At 38.8% G+C, this 26,909-nt stretch overlaps 2 protein-coding genes across 3 annotated transcripts in view; one reads left to right on the top strand and one right to left on the bottom strand.

Annotated features, from left to right (window-relative positions):
• The window catches only part of ANKMY2 (ankyrin repeat and MYND domain containing 2), a 49,894-nt gene extending 36,309 nt beyond the window's left edge, over nucleotides 1-13,585 (bottom strand). Inside the window, exons 1-2 of the mRNA XM_017889069.1 lie at nucleotides 13,258-13,585; nucleotides 3,818-3,882 (exon numbers count right to left, since the gene is read on the bottom strand). Coding sequence (XP_017744558.1) covers nucleotides 3,818-3,882; nucleotides 13,258-13,324 — 132 coding nt within the window. The 5' untranslated portion in view covers nucleotides 13,325-13,585. The remainder of the gene's footprint in view (nucleotides 1-3,817; nucleotides 3,883-13,257) is intronic.
• A 300-nt stretch (nucleotides 13,586-13,885) lies between these two features.
• The window catches only part of BZW2 (basic leucine zipper and W2 domains 2), a 60,577-nt gene continuing 47,553 nt past the window's right edge, over nucleotides 13,886-26,909 (top strand). Inside the window, exon 1 of one of the 2 annotated variants that reach the window (XM_017889068.1) lies at nucleotides 13,886-14,034. The gene's annotated coding sequence lies outside the window, so the exon portion shown is untranslated. Of the gene's footprint in view, nucleotides 14,051-26,909 lie in introns of both variants that reach the window. The other variant, XM_017889067.1, reaches the window with a different exon arrangement.

The raw sequence follows: 26,909 nt of genomic DNA, 5'->3' as shown, positions 1-26,909 counted from the left end.
ACATTGTAGCAAATACCAACATTTCTTTCATCTTTGTAACTGAATAATACCCATTATTCAGTAGTAGGATTATACTACATTTTGTTGATGTATTCATCAGTTGAACATTTGGGTTGTATCTACTTTTGGCTATTATGAATAATGCTGTTATAAACATGCATTTGCATAAGCAAAATTTTGTGTGGATATATGTTTTCATTTATCTTAAGTATATATGTGGGATTTCTGGGTCATATGGTAACTCCATGTTTAATCATGTGAGGAACTTAGAGACTATTTTCCAAAGTGGCTACACAATTTTACATTCCAACCAGCAATGTATGAGGGCTCCAATTTCTTTACATCCTCACTAATACCTGCTATACCACCTTTTTGATTATAGCTATCCTGGTGGATATGAAGTGGTATTTCACTGTGCTTTTTATTTGCATTTCCCTGGTGGTTAATGATGTTGCTCCTCTTTTCATTATGTATTGATCATTTATATATCTTCTTTGGAGCAATATCTATCTAGATCTTTGGCTCATTTTTTAATTGAGTTATATATTGTTTTATTATTGAGTTGTAGAAGTTCTTAATATTTTCTACTTACAAGTCCCTTATCAGATACAATTTGTAAAATTTTTCTCCCATTTTATAGATTGTCTTTTCGCTTTCTCGGTGATATGCTTTGAAACACAATAGTTTTTAATTTAGATTATTTCCAGTTTATCTACTTTTACATTGTTGCTTATGTTTATTTGCTTTACAATTTTTTAATTTCTGTTTTATTTTTTCTAAATCATTTCTATTTTTTTAGTATACTTACTTTTTAAATAATTTCATGAATTGAAAGCTCAGAACACCACAAAGATTACAAGTGCAATGACAAACACTACAAAATTTCTTTTTAGTATCACTTTGGCCAGCAAAGAAAGCTTTTGATAAATGTTGTACTTTCAGTTGTAAATAGTCGGCAATTTTTATTGCTTTATCTTCATTAACCTAAGAATTATTTAGAGTCAAACAAACAAATTCCAAGATATGTGCTTCATTATTTGGATTATATTTTTGTTTCTTTTCAAATGTATTATACTACATTTAGCAAAGCTGTCTGAAATAAGCTACAACTTCCTTTATAAAATAGTATAATACATGGATGAATTTTTATCAATGTTACATGTAAAGAAGAAAATATACTATTTTTTTCTGCTAATATACAGTCCATGTACTGTTAATTGGGTTATCCAAATTTTCTACATCCTACGTTATTTTTTTTCTATTTAATCTGTTAGTTTCTAAAAGGTGCTGTTGCGGTCTTACAGATTTCTTCTTGGAGCACCACCATTTTTTTCTTTATGAACCTCAATGCTTACAGCTGATAAGTTTATAAGAAAAGACTTAAGGCTATTCTTGGTGGATTATTAATTTAACATATAAGACAGAATGTCCATATAATTATTTTTTGCTTTAAACTTTATTTTGTCTGATATTAATTTTGCTACCCATGTGTGGGTAAAGAGTTAACAAAACCCCTTTCCCTTCCGCATGAGAAATGGAAGTCCAATGAACTTTTTAGCACTAGACTATGCTACATAATATAGTCGTCCCTAGCCACATATGTCTATTAAAATTTAACTTCTAATTAATTAACATTAAACAAAATTAGAAACTGGTACTTCTAGCCAAGATTAGTAACAAAAGCGTCTTCCTAGAGTAACAGAAAAACAGATGAAATAACAATTTGCAAGACACTGTCGGTTAGGCAATAAAACATGTGATCCCTAAGAAAGGGAGAGCAACTGAATTGGCTCCTACAATTGCCTAGCTTATCACCTTAAGAGGGTTTCTAGGTTACAGTATATGGAGAGGTCAGCCAGACTGAGCCTGGCAGACTGCATTGAGGCAGTGGAGTTGAGCATCCAGGGTCACCAAGTTGACTTAAATTCCCAGGAAGAGTAAAAGAGAGGAGAGAAGGGAGCTGCACAGAAAGAGAATTCTAAAGATCTGCAGAGGGTTTCTTCAGAGTGTTTGGCTGGAGTACTGATCAACACATGGATATGTGGACACTACCCAAGCCTGGGCAAAGAACTAGCTGACAGCATTACAAGGAACAGCATCCAGAGCTCACACAGGGCCAGGAAGATTGCCTGTTCGACCAGCCAGGGTGGAAAACCTCAAGCATCTGAGAACATTGCAGAGAGGACAAGGAAGTGCCTTAGTTCAACACCAGGAAAAAAATCCTTCACTGAGCATTTTGCTAGTTCCACCTAACAAACATTAAAAACTAGAACTGAAATAATCAAACTGCTTCCAAGTAACTTAACTGTGTTCACAAAAAAAAGCTCAGAAGTATTTATCAAAATATAGAATCATATAGCACCCAATAAGGTAAAATTTACAATGTCTAGCACCCAATAAAAAACAATCAAACATGGAAAGAATAAAAACATACAACCCATAAAGAGGAGATAAATCATTCAAAAGAAATAAAAACATATGTCCATCCCAACATTTGTATATAAATGTTCATAGAAGCTTTATGGTAATAGTCCCCAAACGGGAAACATCCCAAAACTCTATCAGCCGTTGAATGGATAAAAAGATTATGGTATACACATACAATAAAAAAAAATTACTCAGCAAGAAAAAGGAGTAAGATATGCTACAGCACAGGTGAATCTCCATGCTAAATAAAAGATGCTAGATTTAAAAAAAGAGTACCTATTGTGTGATTTCATTCATACGAAATTCTTGGAAATGCAAACTAATATATTGTGACTAAAAGCAAATTAATGCTTTCTGCAGGAGTGGGTGGGGAAGGGCAGGAAGGAGAGATCACAAAGGGGTATGAGGAAACCTTTGAGGTGATGGATATCTTCATCATCTTGATTATAGTGATGGTTTTACAGGTATATACATATGTCAAAGCTTAACAAATTTTACACCTTAAATATGTATAGCTTATTGTATATTAATTATACCTCCATAAAGCTGCTAATAACTGAAAGAAATGAAGGAATCTAAATATCCAGTTCCTCAGTCAAACTTTCCTTATTTGAAGTGTTTAATGGTCACACATGGCCAATGGCTACTGTAATGCTCAGATGTTACCATCATTTCCAAAACTTATTTTAGAAGCAACTATCCTAGGAAATTGAGTTTAGGTTCACTTAACTTTCCCTAGAAGTGAAGTTGCTGGATCAAATAATATACTCAGTTAAAATGGATACATATTCCAAAAGTTTCTACAGAATAGTACATCAATTTACACTTAACCATTAGCATTTAAAAGTCCATTTTTCCCCATGCTTGACAAGAAATAATATGATTTTGACTTTATTTGCACTTATTTGATTACTAATAAGACTAAACTATTTTTACATGCTTATTTGTCTTTTTTGACCTATTTGCTTACATTTAGTTTAGGAATTGTTAGGATAATATGAGCAAAAATGCTAGAAAAAAAAACTTGTATTAACAAATTTGAAGGCTGGGCGCAGTGGCTCATGCCTGTAATCCCAGCACTTTGGGAGGCCAAGGCAGGAGGATCATGAGGTCAGGGTTCAAGCCCAGCCAGATCAACATAGTGAAACCCCATCTCTACTAAAAATACAAAAATTACCCGGGAGTGCTTGGTGGGTGCCTGTAATCCCAGCTACTCAGGTGGCTGAGGCAGGAGAATCACTTGAAACCGGAAGGCGGAGGTTGCAGTGAGCCGAGATTGTGCCACTGCACTCCAGACTGGGCAAAAGAGCAAAAATCCATCTCAAAAAAAAAAAATTGATATATTATCTCTTAGGAAGTAAAATCCTTTATTAAACTTCTAAAATCTTACCTCGTCCAAACAGTTGACACGAACATTCTTGCTGGATAATAATGTTCCAGCTTCTTGGACAGTACCTTGAAAAAAAAAATGAAAAGTAAGGTTATTTATCACTAGAATAAGAGAAAAATCTAACATCAAGGAAATAAACTTTAAGGAGTTATCTGTAAAAGTAAGTCTAGCCAGTGTAGGTTGCTAAGAAATGAAACATCCAATCACATACTATTTATTTTACAAATTAATTGTCCAGTAGAATAGATTTACAGAAACTAAAAACAGCTTCATCTTGTTTTTATTTTCACTGACCTTAAAGTATATATATTCCATTGGCCACATTTTCCTTTTGGCAGTAATACAATAACCACAAAGCATAAGACTTAATACTGAAAAAAATCTTAAAGGGCATCTAATCCAAATCACCATCTGAAGCTTAAATTCCAGTTAATGTAATACTTGGAATTCAAAATGCAGTCAGTATTTACATAATTTGTCAGCACCACATCTGGTGAATTGATGGCATATTTATAATAGAATGCTTGGTTTGGAAATACTTAGGTGAAACATATCTTTAATGCCTAGTACTATATAAAAGTGCTCTGTGATCAGTACTCACCACCCTGAAAGTCAACTAATGTAAACCTGAAGGTCACTCCTCTGCAAATTTGGAAAGTAGCTATAATTGGGTCACAGTTGTCAGGTTTTTCCAGTCTTCTACAAGGCATAATGACAGAAGCATACTTGCAGGAGAGAATGTTGCTATTATCATTAGCACAAGTCAGCCACACATTTTGCCAAGAAATTTCTGATTTACTGGGAAGAGAACAATGAAATTGAATGTGCTGAGGGAGAAAGGCTAAGGTAAGCCTCTCCCATAAAAGAATATAAAAGTATAGGTAAATCTCCCAACCAGGTTGTTTCCTCTCTTTAAATTTAGACTTGTAGTGTGAGAATGTGCTAAACTCTGCTAGCCTTCTAGAGTTAAAGATGAATGCAAAGATGAGTATGCTTCTTTCTCTCTGACCCACTTCTTAAGCAAGTCACCTGAGTTCCCCTCACCAACAGAGGAGAAACAGAAATGTCTCCTAGATAGACAGAGAAATAGCTCTGTTGGGAAAATGTCAAGTGAATGATCTACATGTCCCTGGAGTATGATGGCAGCTATTTATATATATATATATAAATAGTGCATTTTTCTGACCCTGTATTCCATCTGAAAGCAGTTAGTATCACTGGCTGAATGGCTATGAGAGGGCCAAGCTCTTGTGTGTGTGAGCATGCAAGCCAGTTCTGCATGAAACCTTATTCATACCTGTGGCTTCTCATCAGAGACTTTCTCAAAAATCTTTATAGAAGAATAAAAGCAGAGCAAAAAACCCTGCACCCCACTTTCTCTTGAGGAGGATGCTTCATCCAAATCCCATTCTCCATGGAGAACCAAAGTTATTTTCTATCTTTTTCTATCTGCCCAGGATATGTTTTTGCAAGAAAAGGAGAATACTATAGGGATTATGAGCATGTCAAAGCCTACTACATGTGAAGAGTAGAATGGGGATTAAGACCATAAACATTTGGTTCTCATTAGAGAACAGGCTGATAATTCTCTAAGATGTTTGCCCAACAGCCAACAATCTAAGTTAATATGCTCTGTAAGGGAACAATATATTTTAAAGATGATGTATATATAATGGAAAACAAACTGTTCTCTCCTGCTAAACTTTCACTCAATAGTCTCAATCCTTCACTTCTGACACCAGATATATGGGGGTTTCCCCCATATACACAAAGCAATTCTCCACTGGACACCAATGGGTATCCTATAATTTAACTCATTTCTAACACTGTTTACCTGAAGTTAGAGTCACATCTAATAGGTCAAGGGCTCAGGCCACAAGACTGTCCCCATTTCAGATGCCAATCATAAGCCCCTGTACTTCTGACTGGCTATAAGTCAGGGTTCCCATGATCCCCTCCTCATGTTCCATAATTTGCTAGGACAGCTCACAGAACTCAGGGAAACACTACTTACATTTACCCATCAATTACAAATAATATTACAAAGGACAAAGATGAACAGCCAGATGGAAGAGGGACAAAGAGCAAGGTATGTGGCACGGGGCACAGAGATTCCACGCTCTTTCCAGGCACCCATTCTTCCAAGAACTTCCATGAGTTCAGCAATCTGGAAGCTCTCAGCAACTGGTAGTTCAATAATATTTATGCAAGCTTGATCACATAGGCGTGACCTATTATTAAGTCAGTCTTCAGCTCTTCTCCCTTTCCTGAAGATGCGGGGAGGGGTGGAGTTGAAAATTTCAAACTTCTAATCATGGCTTGAACTTTCTCATGACCAGCCCCCATCCTGAAGCTATCCAACAGTCACCTCATTAGAACAAAAGACATTTCTAATGCCCAGGAAATTCCAAGGGATTAGAAACTCTGTGTCAGGTAGCAGGGTCAAAGACCAAATATTAGAACAATAGATGCACCCAGCACCCCTATTGCTCAGGAGATTATATGGGTTTTAGGAGCTCTGTGTTAGGAGCCAGGGGCAGAGACCAAATAGATATTTCTTATTATATCACACACATACACACATCCACAATCACACACGCACCACTCAACAGGTTAAGGTTAGCCTTTTGAAATGCAGGGACTGGAATGAGAAAAATAATCTGAAACAGATTGGGCTTCTAGAGAATAAAAATAGATTTGGAACATGGATGAGCAAAACACTCCAAGAGGAAAGACTGTGTTGATTTCCAGTTTGGTGTTCACAATGTAATGACATTGGTCGGAAATTATAGAAGGTCCAGAATAGCATAGAAATGTGAAACACATGGCTCACACAGAAGGATTTTTACTTTATGTCATTCCTACTGTCCATAGTAGACTTAAATAATATTTTACAAGTAAGTGTAAAAGATTAATTGCTTTATTCTGGGAAATAAATGTGTTAAATCTGATTTAACAAACTACTGGGGGTGGAAGATAGAGTACCATAAGAAGGGATGTGCAAGGAGCCAACATTTACCTTCATTGGAAATAAGAAACAACAGACCTAAACTAATGAAAGTAATAATTAGTGATTTATTTCCCTTTAGAGAATTTCTCCAACTGCTCAAACCAAAGAAGAAAATACAGCATAACCTGCCTCATTAGGGTGGAATTGACCACTTTATCTGGATGAACAAGCATTTTAGGAGAGAAGAGATTATGTACATAATATTTTCCCAGCAAGGACAACATAGTGAGACCCCATCTCTACAAAAAATTTTCTAAAAAATTTGCCAGGTGTGGTGGCATGCACCTGTAGTCCCAGCTACTTAGGAGGCTGAGGTGGGAGGATTGCTTGAGCCCAGGAGGTCAAGGCTGCAGTGAGCTATGATCATGCCACTGTAATCCAGCCTAGGCAACAAAGTGAGACCCTGTCTCAAAAAAGAATGATATTCTTAGTGTTACTGCTCTCTCTTCTACTACATTATAGCTTTTTCAGGAATACTATAAAATGGAACAAGACCTGCAAAACTTGGCCAAGCGTGGTGGCTCATGCCTGTAATCCCAGCAGTTAGGGAGCCAAGACAGGTGGATCGATCACCTGAGGTCAGGAGTTTGAGAACAGCCTGGCAAACATGGTGAAACCCCATCTCTACTAAAAAAAAAAAAATACAAAAATTAGCCGGGCGTAGTGGCACGTGCTTGTAGTCCCAGCTACTAAGGAGGGTGAGACAGGAGAATTGCTTGAACTCAGGAGGCGGAGGTTGCAGTAAGTCAAGATCACGCCACTGCACTCCAGCCTGGGTGACAAGACTGAGACTCTGTTTCAAAAAAATAAGTAAATAAATAAATAAAAAGACCTGTAAAACCGTTTCCTTACCTACGAAATAAGGATAATAATATCCATCCCACAGTTATCTGAGGGATAACTGTGGAGCACATATAAGCCTTTATTAGATCTTTTTATTTTGTATTCAGAGCAGCACAATATAATTCATTGTGACATTTCTAATATCTAGACTGGGAACACGGGTCTCTACCAAAGACAAGCAGATGTAGCCAAAACAAACAGAACAGGAGAAACAAACATTCTGTTTTCGGCAATTCATCACACAGCCATGAGATTCAAACATGTATAGATTTCAATCATTATTCACTATTATTATTTTAATTTTTTATAGATACAGGGCCTTACTCCATCGCCCAAGCTGGAGTGCAGTGGCATGATCACAGCTCACTGCAGCCTTGAATTCCTGGGTTCAAGCAATCCTCCTGCCTCAACCACTTGAGTAGCTAGGACTACAGGTGCACGACACCACACCCAGCTAATTTTTACATTTTTTATAACAGTGGGTCTCACTATGTTGAGACCCAGACTGGTCGTAAACTTCCTGGGTCCAAGTGATCCTCCTGCCTCTGCCTCCCAAAGTGCAGAGGGGTCGCTCTACAGGCATGAGCCACTGTGCCCAGCTGGACAGCAATCATTATTTATTGGAATCCATGAAAACGGATATTTTAAGGAATATATAATCGAGTTAAGGATTTAGAAATCTATTTGGCTTTGTTAGTTGTTAGAGTGTTTACATATAAGTAAAATCATGTAAAAACGTTTAAAGTGACTTAATTTTAAAACAAGAACATATGGATATAGATTTTGATATAATCATAGATATAAAGGTGTAAATATATTTTAAAAGTGAAACTCCATCTCTACTAAAAATACAAAAATTAGCCGGGCGTGGTGGCACACACCTGTAATCCCAGCTACTCAGTAGGCTGAGGCAGGAGAATTGCTTGAACCTGGGAGGTGGAGGTTGCAGTGAGCCGAGAGTGCACCATTGTACTCCAGCCTGGGCGACAGAGTGAGACTCCGTGTCACACACACACACACACACACACACACACACACACAAAGTGGAGATCTGTAAGTATAACATGCATTTTGAAATCGTGAATTTGTGTGATGTTTCTAAAAGGTCTCCTACTCATATCTATTTTTAGACTTTGTAACAAAATGATCTCAAATTAGTATTACGGAGCACTGTATAAAATTGAGAGTAGCTAAAAGAGCTGTTGTTGTGAAAATGAACATAATGAAGATAATGAAGCCCATATAGGCTGCATAACCTGTCCAGTCATCCAACTAATGGTAACCATATATTTTAAGTTAATTTTTTCTCTGAAAGCTGTATTATAATTGGTTATAAGCAGACTTGAATGTTTCTCAACCATAACGACACCAGAAGCATTATTAATGACACAGGACCTTAGAACAGGATCTTATTTCAATAGTCCCAAATTGGAAACAACAATTGGGCATCAATGTGAATGGATGCACAAATAGCAGTATATCCTTTCAGTGGAAATGAAAGAAGAAAATAATCTACGCACTATTGGTATACACAATAAATATGAACCCCCAAATCATACTGTTGAATGAAAGAAGCCAGCCCCCCCTCAAAAAAAGGATACTTATTGTATGATTTCACTAATATAAAATTGTAGAATAGAGAAATCTAATCAACAGAGGCAGAGATCTGTTAGTGGTTGCCTGCAGATAGGGGTGAAGGTAGTGACAGATCACAAAGAGGCATAAGGCCTTTTTAGGGGGTGATGAAGATGTTCATTGTGTTGATCTTAGTGATGGTTTCACAGAAGTATATTTAAATCAAAACTGATAAAAAAAAAAAGTGTGTACTTGTAATATGTGCCATTTATTGTATCTCAATAAAGTTGGTAAGAAAAAGCCTTATTATCCAAACCTGTTTCATAGCTCCTTTACACAGATAAGAAAAAAAAAAAAAAAAAAATAGGAAGTATAATACTTTCTTGTTAGCAACAGTGAGCCCAGGAATTTCAGGTACTAAATAAGAGAAGTAATAGGAAAATTATCTAGCTCATAGCCTTAAAAAAGGTTTAATTTATTTCATAATAGTGCTTGCTCGGAGATTAATGAAAAAGGTATGAAAGCTTAGAAGAATGGGTCACTCTACAAGTAATATAAGCCAGTTAAACAGAGTTCAGTGATTTCAATTTTCTCTTACATATTGTTAAATGAATGCTGTCATTAACTATGATTTAAATGGATATGTTGGAAACAGATTTTCATTTTCATCTGGAACCTCTTGGGCATTCTAATAAATAAAAACCCACTTACAGTCTGGTAATTTCTGGAGGCAAGTGGCTTGGCAGATGGAATCACTTAAATGTTGCCGAGTTTATTTCAGATTTGGCAAGATGCCAGGCCAGACTTTGCTGAAAAATTATTGTTAGTTCAAAGTACTTAGAATTACTGGTCTGAGTCCTAGAGTTTTTCAAAGTTGAAAAATCTATGAAAGAAAAAAACAAAAAAACGCCTCACTTCACCCACTTATAAAAAATTGCCTCTCTTCGGCACAAATATAAACTTTGCTTATGACCTTTCTTCAACTATAAAACAAAAATTTAAATTTAATGCACACAGAACTACAAAATCAGTAACATTTAAAACTGAGTTAACTTGACAGATGCTGTTTTGCTAAAACTAAATGGCCTCTCAAAGTGAATATTGTATGGACTGCTATGGCACTGGTTTCATGTTTTGTTTAGTTTGTTTTTAAGTACAGCCTATTTATTACCTATGGGCCCTGTGATACCTCTTCTCCGCCACTTACCTGTTTGACACTGTTTCCTAACTTCCCAGTCCCTCAGTTTCCTTTCCTATAAAGTGAAGATTACCAAATTTATCACAAACACAAGCAGTGTTTTAAATGCTTTAACTATACTAACTACTTTCATCCCTGTAACAACATTGTGAGGTGGCTATTATTATTATTATTCCTATTTTTCACACAGAGTACTTGAGGCTCAGGAAAAGTCACTTGCCCAAAGGCCACATCACCAGTAAATGAGTTAGAATTTCAAACCAGACCTGCATGGCTAACCACTATCCCATGCCATCTCTCATACTGTCATAGCTCAAAATTAATTCCTAGCTCATCAAAATTAAATGCATTAACATATGTAAAGTACTTAAAATTATGTGTGGCTTGCAGTAACAGTCAATAAGCACTGGCTGTGATTGTTTTTCTCATATGTCCCATTACTTTTCTTTATGAGTGCAAGTGATGTCCCCCAGACCTGCATTTGGCAAGAATGTATCACATACTAGGTCCACATCAGTTCTTTTCTCACTGGCATGGTCCAATTAAAGTGATGAAAGCATCAGTGCACTCATGCAACTTGATGCACCATGTGAGCCCAGAAATATCACGGCACTAACCAAAATAAATGCACATTAATTTAGTTTTATATAATCTTTGAAATAAATACTGGTGGACACCTGAGAATATATCCAAGGAATCCCTTCTCCCCTCTCAAAGACTCAATTTATAAAACTGCTCATTATTTTTCACTTTTAAGAGATCACATGATGGGCCAGGCCCAGTGGTTCATGCCTGTAATCCCAGCACTTACGGAGGCCGAGGCAGGAGGATCACTGGAGCCCAGGAGTTCGAGACCAGCCTGGGCAACATAGGGAGAACCGCCTCCCGCCGACCCCCATCCCTACAAAAAAAATCTTTTTAAATTAGCCATCATGGTGGCTCACACCTATAGTCCCAGCCGCTAGGGAGGTGGAGGCTGCAGAGAGCTGCAACTCCAGCCTGGGTGAAGAGTGAGATCCTGTCTCAAACAAACGAGAGAGACAGAGGGAGAGTGAGTGAGAGAGAGAGAGAGAGGACATGTACTAGCTCTGTACTGCTTAAAAGAATTTCTGTAATCCCAGCACTTTGGGAGGCCGAGACGGGAGGATCACAAGGTCAGGAGATCGAGACCATCCTGGCTAACACGGTGAAACCCCGTCTCTACTAAAAAATACAAAAGCTAGCCAGGTGAGGTGGCGGGCGCCTGTAGTCCCAGCTACTCGGGAGGCTGAGGCAGGAGAATGGCGTCAACCCGGGAGGCGGAGCTTGCAGTGAGCTGAGATCCGGCCACTGCACCCCAGCCTGGGCGACAGAGCAAGACTCCATCTCAAAAAAAAAAAAAAAGAATTTTTGTCCCTGGTGGATTGTGAATTGATCCTTTGTCTCCTTTGTGCCCAACACAGTACCTGGCAAACAGCGAGAACTTACATGTTTGCTTAATTGAATCCCAGAGCCATCAAAGGCAGGGAGAAATTACCCAGAGACAGGAAGAACTGAAAGACTGAAATGCCAAATAGGTTAGCAAGAACCATGCAGTACAACAATATAAACTCGAACCCAAATCCCCAAATTCAGGCAAAGAACACATCATTGATACACATAGCCGTGACTGACTTAGAATAGTTGAGATCAGATCGAGTGGGCTCAGCTCATCAGCACCTGTTGAGTTCAAACCTGAATTTTTTCTCCTTCGCATGTAGAATTTCCTTGTCGCTATGAAGAGTAAATCTGCCTTATTCTCTAGGATCCCACATTTCGGCCTGGCTACTAAGTAAATAAAACTGGAAACTGGGAAGCCTTATGCTGCAATGACTAGCACCTCTGCCATTCGAGGACAAACATAGCCATCCTATTACTGAGTTTAAAATCACCACATTAATTGCCCGGAGTCCCACGCATCCCCATTCCCGCACCATGAGGGTGCAGGAGAACTATGCAGTCACGCTGATGTCACCTGCCAGGTAACGGGACTCGGCAGGGAACTCCTCTGGGACGTTCACTGGGGACTCCGGGGAAATATGGCTTCTGGCTCGTCTTCGGGGCTCCCCGCTGGGAATTAGCACAGCGGAAGTGGGGCACGCATTGGGAAAGTGGACAAGAAAGCGCGAAGGAGCGCGATTAGAAGGTCGCATCTGTGCAACCTGGGCCGAGGGGTGGGTGTGGAGGCCTCGCCAATTTCCTTGTCTCTCTAGGGTTCCTGAGGCTGTCGGAGCTTCTGGAAGCCAGTGAGGCCCTGGATGCGGAAGTCTCAATGCAGCAAATTACAGACCTAGTTCTGTGCCCTTATGAAGCACCCCTCTCCCTAAGGGTGCCCTCCACTCCCAAGCGGGGGCGGGAATCGGCAAAGGATCCAGATCATTCGGCCTGCGGAAGTCTAAAGGGCCATTTAGACACCCGCCTAAGAGCCTGAAACTACCAGGACCGAACGCGGTCAAAATCCCTGGGGAGCAGTAAAGAATTCACACACTGGGGCCCACACCTCCGGACGCTCGCATTAATCTAAGGCGGGGCGTGGAAATCCTTACGTTACCAAAAGCGGATTTAGAGGCCGAGCCTCTGAAACTACCTCTCCTGTCCCAGCACTGCTTCTACCTCCCCACCTCTCCGCCTCTGCAACCCGTCCCAGACCAAAGGGAGAAACGCTCTTTCCCGGTTCCAGGCTGCCAACCTTGCAGAACCGCAGCCAAAGGTCATGCAGGCCAGGGGCGCCCCCCCGGATCTGCCACGCCCCCCGACCAGGCTGGCCGCGTCGGCGTCGCAGCCCACCACCCGTACCTTTCCCGATGACTTCCAGCAGCTCCTTCTCCTCCTGGGTCAGCTCGCCTTTCTTTATGTGAACCATTGCTCCCGCCAGCTTGAAGGTTATTCTGTTTCTTAGGAAGTATTAAAAAAGAAAAGATGCGTCTGTATTGGGAACGCCAGCCGCAATGAGGCAACTTTAGACCAAGACACTGAGGTAGCCAACCGCGGAAACGCTGCGCTTCTCTCCTCCCTCCCGCGGGCTGGCGGACAGCGGGCGAGCTCGGGCGAGCCAGGCTGGAGGTCTCTGCAGGCCCAGCGGCAGTCACCGCCCGCCGCCTGTCATTGGCCCTGCCGAGGAGGAGGAGCCGCAGGAGGTGGCAGCGAGAGATCGCCATTGGAGAAACCTGGAAGGGAAAAACCAAATGCAGAAAGCTGGAGGGGGGAATTAAATTCCTCCTATACGTTCTGCACCCCTATCCTGTCCGGTTCAAATATTTCGCCACAAGCAATATTGAAAATGCTACAGCTGGCAGTTCTGTGCTCAGCGACAGCTTTCTTGGACGTGCAGAGGTTCCCGGGTGTCGCCGTACCCTCACTATACCCCCGGGAGTGGCGCGGTCTGGGCAGGGGCGGTCTGGGAGGCGGGGGTGGTACGGGAGGCGGGGCTGCTCCGGGTTCCGTGTGTCTATGTCAATGTGTCTGTCCTTCACTCCTCCATTGTCTGCCGCCGCTGCTGCCGCTGCCTCCGCTGCCGCTGCACGAATCGCCGCACCCCCCAGCCTTGCGCGTCGTCGCTACCTCCTCGGACAGGTGAGAAGCAGCCCAGGTGAGACAAGGGGTGCCGGGAGGGTTGCGAGAGCAGCGACTGCCGCCCCGCCGGGGCTTCCATCGGGCCGGAGCTGGCGGGGAGGAAGCATGTGCCTCCTGGGGCGGCTTCCTGCCTCGCGGTGGAGAAGCCCCCGCTTCACCTCGTCATCACCGCGCTTACGGGGTGTCAGTGACCTGGGATGAAGACCTCCGACTCGCAACGTTTGGCCGCCCCGGGAGACCCTGGGACCGCAGGCTGGCGGGTGGGGGCCAGCCACGCGGTGGGAAGTGGCGGGTGCACATGGTCTCGTGCGTGGCACCGCCAGACGCGGCTCCCGGGGAGGCTGGGGCCGGGGCTCTGGGCTAGGGGTCGGGAGGAGAGCGCCCCATTACTAGCAAGTCAGTGAGGACAGACTCGGGAGAAGGTAGTTTTTACGTTGGTAATCCTCGCCCTCCCCACTACTTGTCATCTCTTTGGCCTCTGTGGAAGCTGTAGAAGAAAACCGGACCTGATCGCCTAATGTTGCTTGTTAAGGATGTTTGGAAACAATTTACACTTGCACTAATACTTCGTTTATGAGAGACAGCCTGGGGGAGGGAAGGGCTTCTTTGCTCTGCTAGAGTTCTTGGTTCTCTTTGTAACTCAGATCTTGAGATTTATGGAAATAGGGAGTGGAGGGTGGGGAGGTTGGAGAGGGCGGAGATTAAATTGGTGTTGCTGCCTATATATAGCCTTAGATTAGCCTCTTAATCCAACCTTCATTCAACTGTAATATGTAGCCTGGAGCTTCAACCATAGGTAGATGGGAGTAAATACAAGTGTGTACTTAGAAATAAGATTTGCTTCCTAAAATGTGGGAATCAGTGATTTCTCCAGAGTACACATTTATGTTTACATCATCAATGAAAGTTTCTTTGAAAATTAATGTTTATGTTTTACTGTTGTTTCCCTACAGAGTAGTATTGATGTTTCTCTCAATATGTGTGTCAAAGAGACATGTATGTGTCAAAGAGAAATATTTGAATAATTATGTAGGTGGTTTTTGTTAAGCATCCCCAGGACCACTGTTTCTTCTCGTAGTGCCATACAAAAAGCGAAATCCATTTTCCTCTGGCCTTAGGCGTTTATTTTGCGTGAAGCTTTCACTAACACATCTGAAATCTCCTGGAATATGTTTATCATTATTTCCTGCCTTTAGCAAAAATCTTTCCTAAACTCCAGCTGTTTTCGCCCCCTAAAGCTTCAGCTTCAAAGGCTGGGACAGATCTGAGCCAGAACATCTTACATGAAAATGGTTTGAAATTATTCATCTCAGTGTATAACAAAGATACTTTTGTTGGATGATGCTTTAATAATGATGTGGCTGTTCAGGCAAGTAGTAAGGCTTCTGAGAGTGACCGGTCTTTTGTAATGCTGTTAGTTCCAGAGTTACAATTGATTTATAATATAGTATCATGTGGAAGAAACCCACAAACCTAAAAAAACGCTTGAGTAGTAACCTCCTGGAACATGTGATTTAGCATCTTACCAGCAGATGCATACATAGAATTGGGTACTTCATTGCTAGTATTTCCATCTCTTGTGCCAAATCTGGGCCATGGTTACTTGAAGGTCACACCTGTTTGTCTCACTGGGGTTGTCAGTTCCTCGAGGATAGCAACTAACTATTTTCTTGATGCCTTATGACACTTGTTTGGTATTTAGTGCTCTCTGAATACATGACCAGTGAATTTAGAGACAATAACATTGAAAGAGAATCTAACATCTACCTAGAAATGCAGATAAATCATGTTCAGTTTACATTTCTAGAAACAGATTCATAATGGGTACTGTTCATTAGATGGATTGGTCACCTTAGTAGTTGTATGGTATAAATATTTAATGTAGGAATAAGATGAGATAATGAGCATATTAAAATAGATTCACATCAAAGAAGTTTTATTGATAATAAGATGGCTACTTCATATTGAGTATTTAGTCTGTGCTAGATATTCTACCAGATGCTTTGTATAGAATTATTCTATTGTTATGACAACTCAGGAATTGGCCAATATTATCCCCACTTCTGCAAATAAGAGGACAGAAACTAAGGGAAATAGTTTGTCCACAACCCCATAGTAGGAAGTGTCAGAGTCAGAATTGGAATAATGATTTCTGAAATGTTTGAAATGTTGTATGTGTCCTCTCGTGTATATCTTTTTCTACTACTACCACTCTAGACCTATTGCAGTGCATCTTAAGTAGCCTGCTCCTCTCTCACCTGTCTTCATCTAGCTAATTCAGGGAACTACCAGTTCAATAAACGTTGAGCACCCATCATTCTGTGAATGGCTCTCCTCTGGCCACAGAATAGAGGGCTGGGTCTGGCCTGGAAGGTTCCAATCCATCCATGGTCTCAGCAGGCATTTCCAGTCATCTGGGCCGTCCCACACACTGGGCTCTAAGGTCACCACTCTGCTGGTTCCCCAACCTGCCGGTAATTTCCACCCCTTTGTTCCTGCTTTTCTCCTTCTCTGAATGACTTCCCTTCCCTTTTCACTGAATCTCCTCTCCAGATCTGATGAACTATTCAACTTTCCAGACACAATTTAAACAAAAACTCTTTTCTTCAGCTTTTGTGTTCATTTCTCTCTCTCTATCCAGTAAGGGCAGTATACGTGCTAGTAAATACATTTATTCATGTCTCTTGGCAAGGGTTATAAGTAAAATCTTTGTACGTGGAGGATATTGATATGCAACATGGCTACTGGTATCACTGCTGGCAGCCTTTAATTCTCTCTTCTTATGGATTCTAGCGAACCCTCTTTTACCGCCCCCCCCCCCAATTGACATCATTGCTTCTTCATCTGAATCTCCATGAAAACACCTAAAGCAAGCACTTTCTCATCACATTCTATTATACTTATTATTATTAATCTGTTTGGTCCCTTCTCATTCTAGAGTATATATTAACTAGGTCAAATTTATCTTTGTTTCTAAAGGTTTAACCCAGTGTCTTGCACCTAGTTCATGCTCAGTACAAGCTGAGTTGAATTCAGTTTGATCTCTAAGTTATTTTAGGTGGATTTGTTTTCCTACTTGACTAATCCTTCCTGGCAATGTGAGGTGAGGTGGCACTAAGCACGCACAATCATAACCAGAGGCAGAAAGTCTTTAAATGTTTTGGATCTCAAGCTTCTTGACATTCTGATGAATGCTGTCAACCAAGAAAAATTGTTCCTATGCACATGTTACAAATTTGGCATGCCATTCTTAGATTTCCCCATTAAAGACCCTGATTTCCAGCTCTCTACATTAAGAGAATGCTGCCTTTTAATTGCATTTTTGAGTATTACATCTTTCAGGGTATTGTTTTTCTTGACATTTGACTTTTTTTCCTTAGACTTAGGTATCTTTATTAAGAAATTTTAAATTTTTTAAAGTTTGAAGTAGATTATGGTTATATTTTTAAAAGATTACTTATCTTTTAGAGATAGGAACAGATTTATTGCAGAACTGGATGAGAAGACAGCTGAGATTTGCTTTAATATAATTCTGTGACAGAAAGGAAGAGAGACTGAATGAGAATATAAATGAGATAAAATTGACTATGTTAACAGTTGAAGATGGGTGATGAGTACATTCACTTGATTATACTGTTCTCTCTACTTTTGGATATATTTGAGATTTTCCATAATGAAGTTTTAAAAAGAAAATTTGGAAGTATTACAGCCTCTAAGAAATCCTTTTTTTTTTTTTTAACACAACATAAGAAAGTAATATGAATACAAATGTTCTTTTTTCTATACTTAGAGTTTCACTTATGTGATTATTCGTTTAAGTGTTAAAACAGTTACACCTAAATCTGCAAAGAACTGTCTTGTGAACAATGCATTTCCATAAACATTTCACATCACATTTTAACTTCTCCAAAAAATGAAAGGTTGGTGGCATTACTCAGTGCTTGTAGAACAAATTGATGAATATCTTACTGGTAGTTAATCCTCATCTTTTTTGAAAATTGACAAGTAATTTTCAGAAAATTTTGAAGAAGGGGTACAGATGTATTTAGTTTAACTGAGAAAATCAAGAGGTGAATGAAGTGGAGATATTGATGTTCTTCTGTGTGTCATAATCCAACTCAGAAGGCATTCAAAAAAAAAAGAGTGCTAAAACTGTTTTGAGCAATGTCAGCACTGTTAGGATAAGTATATTAGTCTAGGAAAATCAGGAGCAGGCCCAGGATAGGGTGTGACTGGTAGGTTCTTACTCAATGTTTGCTTAGCTGAATACTTACTCTGACACCTACTTTATAATTTGTGCAATTTTTTAAACTTACTTTTTGATGTTTAAATTTTTTTATTGTGTTTTAGATATATTAAATGTCCTTTATAGCATGTCATCCTAGACTTTGGGATTTTAAAAGAATATTTAATTAATATGAAATCCACCAATATTAGCAGGTCATAAACAAGAATACTTTTCATTCTTAACTTACTCATGTCTGTGTATGGAGGCCATAGCGCTCTTTAGCAAGTATCTTTTGGACAGTTAGGTGCCAAGTAGAATGATTTGCCCTGTTGTAAATTTGGCATGTATTAAGTGAAGAGTGCCAAAATGTTCAGATAGTCATATTTGTAAACTATTTTGAAAATAAAGATTTGGATATTCATTGAATGAACCATTCTTTGTTAAATGCCAAAAGATGTTTTCATTATTCTGTCTTGATTTTAGCAATAGGTGTTTCCATTGATGTTTTAAAGTTTATGTCAAAATGAAAGGAAAAAAGTNTATGAAATCCACCAATATTAGCAGGTCATAAACAAGAATACTTTTCATTCTTAACTTACTCATGTCTGTGTATGGAGGCCATAGCGCTCTTTAGCAAGTATCTTTTGGACAGTTAGGTGCCAAGTAGAATGATTTGCCCTGTTGTAAATTTGGCATGTATTAAGTGAAGAGTGCCAAAAATGTTCAGATAGTCATATTTGTAAACTATTTTGAAAATAAAGATTTGGATATTCATTGAATGAACCATTCTTTGTTAAATGCCAAAAAGATGTTTTCATTATTCTGTCTTGATTTTTAGCAATAGGTGTTTCCATTGATGTTTTTAAAGTTTATGTCAAAAATGAAAGGAAAAAAGTATAATGACAATAAGAAAGAATAAAGCACTGTATTAATATTTAAGATAGTATAATCCTTTAGCTATCTTTAATCCTTTTAGTTCTGAAAATATTAATATTTTAGTAGGAAAACAGTAACTTAAGATGTAGAGTTATTTTTTGTGTCAGATGTAGAATTATATCTTCTTTTCACATCTGAACTTATTTTATGCTAGATGAGAACTTTAAAAAATATAACAGGTGTACTGTTATTTTTGAGGACTTCTAAATAAGTCTCAAGAAAAGCCCTGGGGCAGAGATGAATAATAAGGGATAACAGCACTGTAGAGAATATATTATAAGCTACTATTGGATGATATTCTACTGTCATCCTTTTTATAATCCACACAGAAGACTTTAATGCTTTTCAAACTAACCTGGATTTATGGTCATTTCTAAGAAGAAAAAAAATGTTACATGTTTTTGTCAGTGTACAAGGTAATTGAATGGCACTATTATAAACAGGAAAGAGAACCCCTAGTTGATGGTGCAGAGGAAACTGCTGGCTGGAGGAAAAGGATGCAGTGTTAGTATTTGGGAGTGTGAAGATTGTGTTTTTGTTAGAGTTGAGCTTCTGCAGGAAACAATTTAAAAACTGTATCCTATAGTGCTAGAAATTATGGTGCCATAAATTTTCTAATATTTGTGTGTCCCTAAGAGGCAGTATTGTTAAATTCTCGCTCTAAAGATAAATACCTTTTTTCCCCCCTTAATAGAACTCTTTGGTATTTTGGAAGTAACATATGCTAATTCAATTTATCCAAGTGCTGAACCCAACTTTAATATTTATGCTCTACTCCATCTAATTCCAAACTATAAAATTTATGAGGCAAATAATGAAAAAGCTGCCTTCGAGAATCATATGAATAATTCTCTAAGACATTGCAGCAGCTTTAGTTGGCTCCCTGGAAAATGCACTGAGTGGAGACAGTGGATCAGGTTCTGGCCCCAGCTCTTCCATGTACATAAGCTCCAGATGGGCAGGGATCTTTCTGCTTTGATCTCTACTGTCTTACTAATGCTAAAATGGAATTCCTGACCTCAGCCAAGTGGTTTGACATCTCAGTGCCTTATCTGAGGGTTAGCTTAGGGACTGGGCTTAAATCCATGGTTTTCAAAGTATTCCATTCCGCATGAATGCCACTTGTAAGTTAAAAGTAAAAAACAAAACAAAAAAAAATGCACTTAATTATTAAAACGTTAATAAACACAACTGCAACTCAAATGCATCATTTGTTGTCTTTAAACATACTGGAGACCATCCGTGCTTGCTAACTTGTTCTACCCGATGTGCAATACTTGGAACAAAGCTCCACCTGCTAGAAAGTGACCTCCATGAAACTCGCCTGATTTAGTGCTTGCTGCATCCCTGTTGACTAGTACCAGACTTACCGTATTTGGTAAACAAATAAATGAATGATTCTCTGTAGGTTTAAACCTTTTTTTTTTTTTTTTTTTTTTTTGAGATGGAGTCTTGCTCTTGTTGCCCAAACTGGAATGCAATGGCGCGATCTCAGCTGACTGCAACCTCTGCCTCCTGGGTTCAAGTGATTCTCCTGTCTCAGCCTACCGAGTAGCTGGGATTACAGGTGCCTGCCACCACGCCCGGCTAATTTTTGTATTTTTTAGTAGAGACGGGGTTTCACCATGTTGGCCAGGCTGGTCTTGAACACCTGACCTCAGGTGATTCACCCGCCTCGGCTTCCCAAAGTGCTGGGATTACAGGCGTGAGCCACCATACCTCGCTTAAACCTTTTTAAAATGTATGATTGAGAGAACTTGTAGCCCTGTCCTAGTTCTTTTTTATTTCCTTTAATTTAACTTTGTATGGTCCACTTCTATCAAGTTGTGTCAGGGAATCCAGTCCGATATCATCAGTGTACCCTAGACTAGGCTTCGCATTTCTACCCAGTTCATGCTCTCATTGTGTAATAAGCATGCATATGGAAAGTAACTTTGTGTGTGTGTGTGTGTGTGTGTGTGTGTGTGTAGCCCTTCAAATAAAGCTTCACCTGCTAGACAGGCTTGGGCAGGTCCCCTTCTGAGAGGATGGGAGTTCCTTGGTTGAGAGAACTAGTAAGTGAGCAAATATTTGGACTCATGCCCACCCCCACCTTTGAGCTTCCTGAAGGTCCATTATTATGGTTTTTAAGCAATTGCTCCAAAACAGAATTCTCTCACTGGTTACCAGTCTAGGCCTTTCTTTTCTTTTTATGTATTTATTTTTTCTGAAGATTTTATTTTCCCCTTTTCCTTGATTAAAAATCCTCTGAAGAGAGGCAAACACTTAAACACCCTTTTACTGTAGTAACTTTTCTTCTGACTTCCCATTGAACTAATAGTCACCAACACTCCTGTCAGTTTTATGTCTTTCATAAACTAACTTGCTCTCTGGCATTGCCACTCCACTCCTTGCTGATTTTCATCTCCTGGTTCTCCTCGCCTCAGTTAGCAAGGCTAGTGTTGTGTGTGCTGTCCATAGCTCCTTTCCTCTAGGTGGAAAGTAAATCTCATATAAAATCATCTTTCTCCTCTACTACGTAAAGCTCAACATATAGTTAGGCATCTTCCAATGAAAAAGCACTTTTCTGGAGGAAGGAACATTGGAGATGAGGAGACTCATTAATATTACTTTTGTCTTCAGTGGAGGTGAAAATCTCAAATGCATAGGCATTTTCTAAAAGGTTACATAGGATGATGTTAAAGGGTTTAAATTGTTATCTCCATGGAGTGGAGCTGGGATATAAGGTCAGGAGTGAAAGATTGGGTAGAGCACTACCCTTCTGTACTGTGTTGGGGTTTTTTGTTTGTTTGTTTGATTGATTTTGTTTGTTTTTGCCATCAGTGTATTATTACTTTATAGTTTTAAAAGACTCGTTAAAATAATATAGAGACTGGCCAAGCATGGTGGCTCATGCCTGTAATCCCATCACTTTGGGTGGCCGAGGTGGGCAGATCACTTGAGGCCAGGAGTTCCAGACCAGCCTGGCCAACATGACAAAACCCCATCTCTACTAAAAAAAAATACAAAAATTAATTACTTGGGAGACTGAGGCACGAGAATCCAAGGGAGGCGGAGTTTGCAGTGAGATTGTGCCGCTGCACTCCAGCCTGGGCGACAGAGTAAGACTCTGTCTCAAAAAGTATTAATAATAATATAGAGACCATCTTGCTTTTTTCTAAGCTTAAAATTATAATGTTATTAACAAATTTCAAGGACATTTCCCTCTCTGTTAGAGTTTCGGCTTTTCCTAAAGTGATGCAGTGGAACGCATGACTTTTAAAATAAAGATTCTAGAGGATATCACTGAATCAACTTATATAACTCCAAGTCCAAATGCAAATCATTTTTTAAATTGTACTTTAGCATAATATAAGAAAAGATGGTAGAACTGAATTTTAATTTTTTTCTCCATGTAACCCTCCCCACCAAAAAAAAAAAAACAAAAACCCGGAGGATATGTATTTATTTATGAGACGGAGTCTTGGCTCTGTCATCCAGGCTGTGGTACAGTGGCACGATCTTGGCTCACTGCAACCTCTGCCTCCAGGATTCAAGTGATTCTCGTGCCTCAGCCTCCCAAGTAGCTGGGATTACAGGGGTGAACCACCATGCCTGGCTAATTTTTTTTTTTTTTCAGTAGATACATGGTTTCACCATGTTGCCCAGGCTTGTCTCAAACTCCTGACCTCAGGTGATCCACCAGTCTCAGCCTCCCAAAGTGCTGGGATTGCAGGCATGAGCCACTGTGCCCAACCTATATATACTATGTTTAAATGTGAACAGTGGTCGTTACTGAAAGTTAGGCTGATAGATTTTTTTATAATTTTTCCTTAAATATTCTATAATATACATGATAAGCTAACCTTATAATCAGTCATTTTTAAAGGTTACCTCTCACTTTCAATTAAAGATGCTGTTATTTATCAGCTTAATCACCTACTTTTTTGCTTCTTTTCAGTGTTTTGTTATAAAAACCTGGTTAGACACACCAGATAGCTTCAAAGTGGCCGCCTACTTTTTTCAATGGATTAGACTCTGAATGATCTCTGGCAATTTTCTAAAATTAAATCTTCTGTCAAACAAGGAAATTTCTCATCATTGAGGATAATCAAAAGAATGCTCTATAGACTCTAGAGGAAATTCTAAAACAGGTTCATAAATCTATTAATTAAAAGGGGTTTTGATTAATGGAAGCATTATTAGTTTGTATTTTTTCTTTATTGAAGGAAGGAATTACTTTGATGGGTAAATGCTGGAAAATGTTTTTTTAAATTACTTTAAGATACTATATAACATTTTGTGTTTATGTGTATTGCTTTGATAAATGTATTTAAAATACTCTAGGAAAAATAATTTTTTGAATAGTTTCTTAGAGTTTTGTTTTTAACTGACATGTAGTAATTGTTTATATATGGGGTACAGTGTGGTGTTTCCATACACATATACATTGTGTAATAATTAAATCAGGGTGATTAGCATATTCATTACATCGAGCACATCATTTCTTTGTGGTAAGAACAATCAAAATACTTTCTTCTAGCTCTTTTGTAGCATATGATACATTATTGTTAACTATAATAACTCTATTGTGCAATGGAACACTAGAGCTTTTTCTTCCTAACTGTAACTCTGTACCTGTTCACCAATCTTTCCCCATCCCCACCTCACTCCTATTCTCCTCTGTCTCCAGGAAACTACTATTCTACTCTACTTCTGTGATACCAACTTTAGATTCTACATGAGTGAGATCATATGATATTTGTCCCCCAAAGTGCTGGGATTATAGATCTGAGCCACCACGCCCAGCCCTAAAATACATATGGCTTCTTGTGTTTGCCATTGCTCCAGGGTTCTATGTATACATAATCAATTTTATTTCTTAATCATTTGAGAGTAGGTTGCATACACTTTCTGCCTTTATCCCTTATTTCTTCAGTATTTATTCTGTAAAAGTAAGATACTTTTCTTACAGAACCACAGTGCAAAAAAAAATTCAGTAAATTTTAACATAGATACCATTATTTTATCTCTATATTCCAACTTCTTAGGTTGTCGCAATAGTGTCATATATTTGTATGTGTATATATATGTGTGTGTGTATATATATATGAACGACTATATATATACATAAATATTTTTTCCCAGTACATCATTCAGTCCAGGAATGTGTATTGCATTCAGCAATGCCCCCTTAACTCTCCTGGAACAGTTCTTAAGCCTTTGTTTTGGAAAGATGTTGCCATTTATGAAGAATACAGACCAGTTGTTTTGGAGAATGTTCCTAGATATACATCTATTTCCTCATGATTAGCTCTTCAGGTCATGTGTTTTTGTCTAGAGTGCCACGTGAGCAATATGTCCTTCTGAGTGTAAAACATCTGAAGTTGTAGTGATTGTATGTTGTCCTTTGGTTAAGGTGTTGTCTTGTTTCTCCAATGTGTAGTTATATATTTTTTAAAAATTTTATGTGAAGATGCTTGAAGGCTATGTAAGTATCCTGTTGATCATCAAGCACTCCCCAGCACACATACACACACACACACACACACACACACACCTCCACCCACCTACCCACCCATATAGGTTTAGCATACATTGATTACTCTTGCATGAATCAATTTTTTATTTAATTGTTGCAAAATGGTGATTTTCTAATTCAGTGTTTCATTCTCTGTTTATTAGTTGACATTCTACTGAAAGAAAATCTTTCACCTCCTTCCCTTTCCTTGTGTACTGAAAAATTTGTTTTCTTTAAAATGAACCAAAAAGTTATGAGCATGGACCTGTGGGTTTGTATTTTATTGAATGTGTTATTAGCTATTGTCCTTAGTTATTTGGGTCCTCAAATTGCCCCGGGCTAGGCCAGTGGAATTGTCCTCAAGACGGCTCTTGTTTTGTTTTAGCTTGATTTTTTTTAAGGCACTTGTGAATTTTCGACACAAGACATCCCAGGATCATAGTGAATCTCTCCTGCTCCAACCTTGGAATCAGCCATTTATCCAAGGTACCTTGGTTTCTCTCAGTAGGGAGTGATATTTAGATCCTGTGGCACATATCTTTTTATGCAAAAATGTTATTACTGCTTGGGACTCCTTGAGAATTGGTTTGAACGTCAAAAGAGTTTAAAACCTTTTCACTTAAGTATATACATTTTCTAATTATAAAAGGATATGTATTTATATTACAGAAAATACAGACAAGCATAGGTAAGAAGAATAAAAGGTGCCTTGAACCCACTACTCATGTTGACCACCACTGGATGTGAGTGTTTTACATAGCCAAGATCACATCATGTATATAGAATATTGCATTTTGCTGTATCTACATAGCATGTCATTGTTTTCTCAAAGTCATAGAAATTAGACAATTTCATTTTTAAGTCACACATTGTATATTAAAATTTCCCTTTTCCTTCTTGATTTTGTTTCCATTGATGCAATACCCTAAAGTAGAAAAAGTTGGCTGGTATTGAGCTTCTTTCTCTGCTCTCTTTAAAGCCCGTATTCTTGCCTATCCTCTGCCCTCCCACTGAATTGCATAAGATGTAAAATTACCAATTTCAGAAATAAATTGTTAGTATCAGAGACTGGGAAACATGTATTTTGTACATTCTAACTGTACTTTTGGTTTGAGATATGACTATCTATTCCGTGATAAACTTTTTTTTTCTAAAATGTTACACAAGCGTTTGGCAAATACGAGTGAGTAGTTCAATGAAATACATGCTTAGTTGCCACGGGTATGTTTAGACCTGGGTGCAGAATTTTCAGCCCTTGAGAGCAGGGACCACCTCTGGCTTTGCTCACCATTGTTTTCTCTCTACAGTAGGGTTTCTCAACCTCAACACTTCATTGAAATTTCAGACCTAAGGGTCTTAACTTATCGAGAGCAGAGGTTTTAGGGCATTTTGTTAAAGTACCCTGACACATTATATTTGAGGGATGGGTTTTCTAAAAGCCAAAGTATGCTACGATGTGGGTAGTGTAGATGTGTTTGTGTCTTTCTGAGTGTTGAAAGACATAAGAATGACATCAGCAAAATTAGACCATCTGGAAGATTGAATGAGCTGGCCAGCTGTTGGGGGAAGGGCAGGGCCTGGGAGATAACTCATCTGGGGAAAGTGCAAGGGCCCAGAGGAAGGAATGCACATGCCTTAAGGGGCCTCTTAGAAAAGTAGAATTGCATTAATTAGAGACCAGGAAGTGACTCCTAGAGCGAAAGGATTTTAGGAATTAATTTATACTTCTTAAAAGTTTTTGAAAAAAGCTTCATTGAGATAAAGTAAGTGACATTGTGTAGTTGCCTTAAATTGTTTCTACATGGATATTTAAAATGTAATTTTGTAATATTTTATTTTATTTAAAAGGAAATTTTAAAAACAAGCATTTACAACTTAGGTCTACTAATTAGTTTAAGGTGTACAGTAGTTTTGGAAGTATAATAAAATGAAAACTTTATCATGGTGCCTTTATGTTTTATTAAAGGAGACTTACATTAACATGTTTAACTTGAAGTGCTCTCTCACAGAATACAAGTTATTTGGGCTTTAATAACTCTTCATAAGGTAGATAGTTGGTGCAAGTAAAGAGTCCACCATGAAAGTTCGTCACTGGAAAATATATACATTTTTGAGGAGACTATACTTTTTTAAATTTTTTTTTTTAAGAGACCAAGCTTCACCATGTTGCCTGGGCTGATCTCCAACTCTTGAGCTCAAGCAGTCCTCCTG

This window comes from Rhinopithecus bieti, unplaced genomic scaffold (genome assembly GCF_001698545.2).
Source record: "Rhinopithecus bieti isolate Rb0 unplaced genomic scaffold, ASM169854v2 scaffold_16834, whole genome shotgun sequence".
In the NCBI taxonomy this organism is placed as follows: Eukaryota; Metazoa; Chordata; class Mammalia; order Primates; family Cercopithecidae; genus Rhinopithecus; species Rhinopithecus bieti.
Note: the sequence above shows the minus strand (reverse complement) of the source record. Positions and strands in the feature narration are given on the sequence as shown.